The 8,793-nt window shown below is 38.8% G+C and overlaps 1 protein-coding gene across 1 annotated transcript; it reads right to left on the bottom strand.

Moving 5' to 3' along the window:
• Positions 1-2,842: 2,842 nt before the first annotated feature.
• ACRALDRAFT_2123072 (uncharacterized protein) lies at positions 2,843-5,582 on the bottom strand. The gene is made up of 5 exons (XM_071023856.1): positions 5,324-5,582; positions 5,037-5,247; positions 4,282-4,967; positions 3,235-4,220; positions 2,843-3,166 (listed from the first exon to the last, which is right to left on the bottom strand). Exons 1-5 carry the CDS (start codon positions 5,344-5,346, stop codon positions 3,132-3,134), a joined length of 1,941 nt encoding a protein of 646 aa, XP_070875130.1. The 5' UTR covers positions 5,347-5,582; the 3' UTR covers positions 2,843-3,131.
• Between the last annotated feature and the right edge of the window lie 3,211 nt (positions 5,583-8,793).

The raw sequence follows: 8,793 nt of genomic DNA, 5'->3' as shown, positions 1-8,793 counted from the left end.
TATATATAAAATAAGGAAAAGTAAGTATAGATTTAATAGGGCCCTTATATTTATACTTTTCTATTTAGAGTCTATAGAATCTAATAGAATATAATAGAAATAGATTTAAAGAAATAATTTATAATTATAGAATATAAAAGAATAGTATAAAAGCTAGATCTATAAATACTTATTAATATAGAATACTCTAGAGTTCTATAGAATTTTATAGAATTCTATAGAATTTTATAGAATTTCATAGAATTTCATAGAATTTCATAGAATTTCATAGAATTTCATAGAATTTCATAGAATTTCATAGAATTTCATAGAATTTTATAGAATTTCATAGAATTTTATAGAATTTTATAGACTTTTATAGAATTTCATAGACTTTTATAGAATTTTATAGACTTTTATAGAATTTCATAGAATTTTATAGAATTTTATAGAATTTCATAGAATTTCATAGAATTTCATAGCATTTTATAAAATTCTATAGAATATTCTAGTATTTAATAAGATATTATAATACTCTATTATTATTTATTTATTTTTATTGGTTTTTACTCTGCTATCCTTATCCTACCTTAAGTAGCTAGGAGCTAGAATTCTAACTATATAGTCCTTCTTTAATACCTATAAGGGGGAAAACCATAGTATAAGACTTAGGGAACGAGTATAAGACTTAAATAAAAGCCCTTATACTCTCCTTTTTTAAGGATTAATGCCTTATACGGGTACTATAACGGCCCCGGTACTAACTTATCTACTAATACGAAACTTATAGCTTTAGTACTAGGAAGCCTATAACGTGGCCCGTAACGGCTTTAAAGCCGACTATATACTCGATTTTAATAGCGCGCGCGTAGTTATCTTTATTTATTTTATACGCCTTCTATATACCCTAGGGCTAACCCCTATAGGCCTGCTTATAAGCGACTTATATAGTATATATACGCTTCCTAGGGTTAAAGCTCCTAAGCTTCCCTTACTCTTTCTATAGCTATAAGTAAAGCTAACACGGGCTATATACCTATATAAAACGCTTACGTAATAGTATAAGAGGCTGCCTCCGTATTATAGAAAAGACGCCGCGTATTTTACTTACACGCTTAGGGATAGCGCGATACCGTCTTCTTGTTTTTTTTTATAGTGGGACGACTAACTCCCTCGTGGCACCTATTAACGACTAGCGAAGCCGGGCGGAAGGTGGGTCTAACGGGCCCCCTATTTAACCCTTATTGTATATGCTAAGGCAGATAAGGGCCCCCTAGAATAGGATCCGAGTAGCGTAAAAAAGGAAAAGGGGTTCCTCTTTTGCGTGCGCCTCTAGCCGGATTCGAACCGACCCGGTTATTAACCGTGTACTAGGTATACTACTACTATACTATAAAGGCACTCTATTATATAGTTTAGTATTTTATAGAATATTCTAGAATATTCTAGAATTATAAACTAATATTTTCTTAATTTAACCTCTTTTAGCAAATAATTATATATATTTTCTAATAAATTATATCTTCTTAATATATCTAAATATAGTAGATTTTAAGACTTATTTAGAGTACTTTAGGCTAATTTATTAAATCTATAACTATCTTATTTATAGTATTTATACTTATATTTTATTCTTATTAATAATATTACCTTTAGTATTTTAGTATACTAAATACTAACTAAGACTAAACTAATACTAATCTAGGTAAAGACTAATACTAAAGCTTACTAAGCATAGCAGTATAAATACTAAACTAATACTAAGATACTATTAGTATACTAAACTAATACTAATTACTAAGAGACTAATTCTTAACCCTGCTTATATATTACGCGGCTTCCTACCCTAGAACCGGTTATATACTTAATAAGTCGTTACTCCTTTGTTTTTATTATTTTTAGGGGCCTTCCACTTTAAGGCTTAATTTTAATACTAGACGCGTTGATTGCGTAACGGATCTACCGTATCAAAGCACCTATAATAGCTTATATATCGGTTTTTATATAGTAAGTCTCGTAAAACAGAGTCTGTATTTAAAGTATATCGTTACGCGTTAGGTGCTTTATTCCTCGGGGCATAGTTATATATCTAGGGATTATCTATTTATTATATAAGAAATAATATTTTATATATAAGACCCACTTATTAGCGAGACCATTATAAGAGCGATAAGCTATTAAAGTACTATACTATACTTCGATATAGTATTTCGCGCTTATAATTATATAGCGTTCCTTCCTGCCTGCCCTTGAATCCGTTTAATCGCCTACGTAATTTAAATTATCTAATTCTATTTATTCTATTAGTTCCTAGGTAGCCCGAATACTATAGTTATATACACGATTATCGGCCGCCCTCTAGCCAGTTAGTCTATAACAGGGTCCGCGGCACGAAGTATTCGGGCTACCTACCTTAGGAAGTAATAGAACTAATAGAACTAATAGAACTAATAGAACTAATAGAACTAATAGAACTAATAGAACTAATAGAACTAATAGAACTAATAGAACTAATAGAACTAATAGAACTAATAGAATTAAAGACGAACCTAACTATTATAACTAGAATCTATAGGGATATACAAACTTAGTATAGTACTTAAGAGCCTTATTGCTTTTATTATAGCCCTACCTGTTAGTGGGTCTTATGTATAAAATATTATTTTGTATATAATAAATAGATTATCTCTATATTTATAAATATAAGGAATAGGTTAGTAATATATAAAGAGGTAGGTTAATATAAATAACTAACTTATTTTTTAACTCTTTTTCCTGTATTATTAATATTATAGAAGGGAAAAATCGGGTTATTAATATTATAAAGGGGAAAAATCAGGTTAATATCATAATATAGTTAAATAAAAAGGAAGTATAAAGGTAACGAGTCGTAAAAAGATATACTAAAAAGTGTCTGTTCCTAAATAGGAAATAGGTGGGTCCTAGAGTACTCTCGGACATAATAAAACTTATGCCCTTAACCTTTGTATGGCCCTATAAAATCCCACGCAGAAGTCACGTGTAAGGTCTCTCTATGGAAATGTGAGGTCTCCCTAGAGAGTCCCTATATTAACTACTACCAGCTAAGCTCATCAACGCAATGCAGCAAACAACAAAGTCGCCTCCGTACCGCCACTATCACTAAATGACTTTTAATTCATTCTCTCGGCCGTTGCCATAAGAGACCCTGGTTTGTAATTAGTCAAATTGGCGCCCACAATCTAGACACACCGAGAGAACAAGCAGCAGCCTTACCAATGAAAGTAGTCACCAGTCGGCTCCTAACCTGACATATATCCTCTGGAACAAGCCAGATCGTAGCACCCATCTTTCGCGCGATGCTAATGCTGAGTTTTGCGTTGAGGTAAGCTTCGTCGTCTGTCCTCCCCGGCGTCACTAACTCATAGTCGACATAGCTGCTCTTCATGCCGTTCAAGACATCCAGAAGGAACACTCCCGAACCGATTGCTGGATCCTTCAGAGACCTGATGGTCGAACTTTTGCCACCCTTTCGGGAAGTGTCGTTAGCCCAACGAACCATCTCAGCATCGGTGATTTCTCTCTTTCCGAGACGCTGCGCAAGTGCTGAAAGAGTCAGGGTGATGTTCTTGCGCATAAGTTGCCAAACCAGTCCCAATGTCAATGTTCGCTGGCCGTCAGTGATGTCGGCTCCCTGTATGCCTACCAGTGAAAAGCCATTTTGTTTGCCGAGCTCAATGACATAATTGGTGTTCTCGACGGCTTTGAATCTGAGCATCTCTCCCCCATGAGCTCGTGGCTTGTTGACGTGGCGCCAGTTGACAGACCCTTTGATCACTTTGTCATAGGCCTGCAGAAGAATCGTTCCGTCACGCAGATCATCGAAGAACGATTGGACAGCAGGTTGCACATCCAAGCTGTTTAACCAGAGTGTGAAAACGCGAGCCTCGCGTTCACCTTCAGCATCGAAATCTTCGACCTCGAGCTTCTCTTCGTCGGTAATGGGGTCGAGACAAGGATGGGTGTTAAACAGATTTGCAACGAATGCCAGATTGAGTTTCGGGTTCCCGGCCACCAAAGAAGAGGGCGTCAGAAACTTGCGGCATCCCATCTTGTCTGCGTTCACGAGAACCTCCTCAGCCCGTTGCAAAACGACTTGGGTTTGCAAAGGGGCCCTGGTATTGCCGTATTCTGCGCCAATCTGAGCCAGAAGAACGGTATAGTTCTCGCCATCCTTGATGTCGCCAGAGAAGTTGGTTACCCTTTCAAGCGTCAGTGATTCCCTATCCGGGACCTCTTAAGACACCAAAGATTAGGACCTACCTTCGCGGCCAATTTGCCGTAGTCAAATGGTAGTTGAACCATCTTAACAAGATTTGCTCTGGCGGAAGCCGTAGGAATTGTTCGAGGGTCTCATCTTCCTCAAGCAAACGATACAACTCAGGATGAAGCTTGATATCGATTTTTCCTAACAGACCCCTGCGAATGATTTGCCAGATCAATCCAAGAATCAAATGCTCCCTCCCCTCAATGATATCGCCACTTCCAATATTGACGACAGAACAGCCAATACCTTTTGAGGACTCAATCACAATGTTGTTGTTCTCAGTCATGTGGAAAGCATTGAGGTTCTTGATCTTTTTGCCCGGAATGTTCAGAACACGTTCGTCAATGGTGTCGGGAACACTGTCGTTGATGAGTTTGGCTAGGACGAGCCCATCCTTGCACTCATCGAACATTTCAAAGGTATCTGTAGGAAATGGAAGACGGCTGCCTATATCAGGGTCCCCCGCCAAGACAGCATTGATGTGACGGGTAAATTCGGTTCTCTCGTCTTCATTAATGGTGTGAGTGACGTTGGCGTTTGAGCCCTGGACATGAATCTTGCCGGCGGTCGATGTGGCGCGAGCACGGCCCCCAGTGGCCTGCGCAACAACACCTCCGCCGGTTCCCATACTGGATGAAAATTGCGGCTGTGCGGGTGGCGAGTGACGAAGCCTAGCAATAAGCTGTTTCGAAAGGTTAGCAGGCCTCGAGTCTTCCACAAAATAGGCCAGCTGGAACCCGGCCAAACATACAGCAACATAGTCCTCAACCTCAACCCGACGAGACGAGTCAAGTTCGACCTCTTTCAGTGCCTGTCGCACGACATCGTATGGCTGTCGCTCGCTTGCTTGAGTAGCCTTTATGGCTGTAGCTTCATCGACGTAACCGTTATCATCGATGTCGAGTTTGCGGAAGGCATCAGCAAGACCGAATATCTCGTCCTGTGCGAATTGAGGATACTTCCTACGGGATTCGCAGGACACAGATCAGTTCCTTATACTCCGGCGAGTGATTTCAAGATAATCGGTAGCCTGCATACCTCTGAAGCTTGAGTACGTTCATTGTCTGTCGACTGGCTCGTAGCGAGGAAGCGCGGGTTCCTTTTGGGCCCCGAAACAGGCGGCTATGCTGGGTGGCACGAGGAAGTACTGAGGTGAATGCAACTCAAACCTTACAGAGTTGGCTGAGGCGTCCCCATATGGCGAAGAAGATATTTCCTGGGGAGTGTCGTGCTCTGGCATTCATGGGGGAGATAGAGGGGTAGAAAAAGCATGATTAAGACGAGGCGAGCTCTGACGTGGGCGGGGCACGCGGGTAGGTTTTGTTATAAAGCCAGCGGGTCGAGCCTATAGTAACTACGTCTACTCAACGCCAATTAGGAAGGTGACACGGCCGCGTGAATAAGTAACATCTTATTTTAAGTTATTTTAATCCTCTATGTCTAGGTTAAGGGCCAGGAAGGCCGGGGCTTTATAGCTTCTAACTAGCAGATTTATCTATTACTTTAGGATAGACTTATTCGGAGTATATATAGCAACCTCTTAATCGGACTATAGTCTAATTAATAACGGGTCGAAATAGATACTATTATTATTTTTTACGTTATTCTTTTCCCCTAGATATAATTCTATCTATATATAAAGTAAGCCACTATAATAACTATAATAAAAAAGTATAATAAAAGAGTTATCGCCTCTGCTATTATAGAGTATCTTTATAGCTCTTAATCTATATATCCGACTATAAATCTAAGTAGGGTTTCTCTAGCGAGACCTTATATTTCTATAAAGAGATCTTATATATAACTTCTTTATGGGATTTTATAGGGTTATAATACAGCCGTGAAGCTTCCTAAGTATCCCATATAATTTAGGGAAACACTACAGAGCCCGGATATTTTGATATCGAGCCCGTAAAAGTGGAGTTATAACTCTATATATTCTCTTACTTATATAAAACCCAATTTTCTATAATAAAGCGAGGTCTTAGCGGGCCCAGGTATATATAGTTATATCGTATTAATTCATTATCTTAATTAAGTAAATTACTACCAGTGTATTCGTAGATAGGTTATATAGCTAGTATATCTATTTTATCCAGGTCTCGATTATCTCGAGCAGCTTCCCTCGCCTCTACCTTAAGCCGCCTTAATCGCTTATTAATCGGACCCTTAAAACGAGCAGATATAGCTATATCTGGATACTCTAGTAGGGCCCTAATAGGCTCCTCTACTTCTTATTCCTTAATATATTCGTAAACCCGATAACTTCTAAGCGGAGCCGCGGTTCTAGGCTTATATATATCCACTATAGGCAGGGCGGGCGCTACTATAGATAGGGGAGCAGTAATTAGTTCGTTCCGTTCTTTATTCTAGGTAATCTCGAAGCCTAAAGGAAGTCTCGGTGTACTATTCCGCCTATGGCCCCTGGCGTGACTCGAACTTGATGTCTATATAGCGCCTCTGGGGCGGCCTTTTCCACGAATAAGCATAGGATCTAAGGGCACCTAGGGAGACGGGGTAGGAGGAGTACCTTCGCTTATAATACCAGCCTTATAGCGATCCAGCCTATTAAGGTTATCACGATCCTACGCGTTAAGTTAGTCTTGATCCTGTCGCTAATAGGTATTAAAAGACCGTAACTTAAGATGCTTATTATCGCGTATATAGCGGGTAAGTACGTGGTAATAAGGTAGACCGTGGGTCCGTAGAATAGGGTATAGTGGGTAATCGCCTATAGCCGGCTACTAACACTAAGGCTATTAACGTTAGGACTATTAATAACCCTAATACTCTTTAGGTAGAAGAGGGATTTTGCTAGTCTATAGAATCTAGAGTGCCTATAGGATAAGTTAATAACGAATAAGGCTAAAGAGAAAGCCTTATATAGTAAACGCCACTCTAGTACTTCGCCTATTCCTCTTAAGTATAATCTCCTCCTTTTAATTTCTTTAGTATAGCTTTAGTTTACGAGATATTATCGCTAAATCGCTAGTTAAAGAGTATAGGAAGGTCTTAAGACTCGCGTAGGAGGACTCTATAATAGATATAGTTAAATTACTAAAGTAGGGGACCTTATTTAGCTAGTAAAGAATAAACCTCTCTTTCTATAGCGTGATCCAGGTATTTATAGCGTATCTAATAGCGTTTACTAGGTATACGCTATCCTCCTAAAACTCCTTAAGTTACTAATTAAACACGTCCTCTATAGCGCTATTAATTAAGGTATTCTAGGCCTTAAGGAAGGCACGGAACTAAGGGTATCGCTTAACGCGACTATCGGCTATTCGCGTTACTATTAGAAAAAAGCTCTTTATTTTAGCGGGGATATTAGTGTTAATATGCTAGCGGTATAAAATAAAGTCGATTAACCTTAATTTTAGATTACTGTTAAGCGCTCTGATTAAGGTAAGTTCACGATCTATAATAATATAGCGTGGTAGAGGGCAGGGCGTGCCTAGGAACTAGAATAGGCAGTTTAATGCCTAGCTATATTAACCTATTTTCTCCCTATTTAGGAAGGCGTAGGTAACTTAGAACGCCTTATAGAAGGGCGTGATACTATAGATACTAAGTAATAGTATATTAAAGCGGTTAGTTTTATAGGTGTAGTAAAAAAAAAAAAGGGAGGTGGTTAGGCGCTTAACGTAGTAGCCGGATAAAAGATTACGGCGTAATAAAGAGACACTTAATACGGCCTAGGTTATCTTAAAGGTCTTAATAGAAGTAATTGGCTTTATTATTAAGTTACTACTAAATTACTAGGCGTTAGCTAAGTTTTATATACGTGGGGGAGTAAAGAGTATCTTATAAAGCCACTATAATAGGGATCGGCTAGTAAGCTCGGTCTTATAATATTTAGTAAGTAAGTTTATAATATCCGTATATATAACCTAGGGAGCCACTTATTCCGGATCTTTAGGGTTTTGGAGCCTTATTATAATCTATTAAGGCCGAATACCAGTATTCTATATATTAACGACCTTATCCTTGAATATAGATAGCTAGGAGATTCTAAAGGCTAGAAAAGAGGAAGCCTTAGCCTATTCGTGGTTATAGGAAAAGGCTATATCGTTACCGCTACCACGAACCAAATCCACGATCTATTTCTTATCGTGTTATTCCTTAATATTAATCCGAAAAGGGTAGTTCGTTATCTGCGTTAACGTTTTCCTATGCTTAGATTTATAGGCTTAGGAGACTCGAGCTGCTTTAGAATATCCCTTCCTATAGCGAAACGTGATACGAGTCGCTTTCCTACTTATAAAGGCGGCTAGATACTACTCTTTAATAATAAAAGAGTAGTCGTTTAAGAAGGCGTGTTCCTGGATAGCCCTTTAAGCCTTATCTGCCGAATCGTAGGTCGGGCTAATCGGCGGCGGCGGGCTATAGGGGCGTTCTATCGCGATAGTGGTGATAATCGATAGTAAGAAGTAGGATACTTAGCCAGGTGGTTAAAGATTAAAGTGAAGAAGAGTAATAAAGGCTACCTACGTAGATGGGTAGTAAGT

Source organism: Sodiomyces alcalophilus (assembly GCF_042370955.1).
Source record: "Sodiomyces alcalophilus JCM 7366 unplaced genomic scaffold ACRALscaffold_4, whole genome shotgun sequence".
Lineage (NCBI taxonomy): Eukaryota > Fungi > Ascomycota > Sordariomycetes > Glomerellales > Plectosphaerellaceae > Sodiomyces > Sodiomyces alcalophilus.
Note: the sequence above shows the minus strand (reverse complement) of the source record. Positions and strands in the feature narration are given on the sequence as shown.

Excerpts from the sequence above, each read along its gene's own strand:
- ACRALDRAFT_2123072 (XM_071023856.1), bottom strand. The coding sequence starts at position 5,346 with ATGAACGTACTCAAGCTTCAGAG. Across the intron at positions 4,968-5,036 it reads AGGTTGAGGACTATGTTGCT|CTTATTGCTAGGCTTCGTCA; the intron begins GTATGTTTGGCC and ends CTTTCGAAACAG. Across the intron at positions 4,221-4,281 it reads ACGGCAAATTGGCCGCGAAG|GGTAACCAACTTCTCTGGCG; the intron begins GTAGGTCCTAAT and ends GACGCTTGAAAG.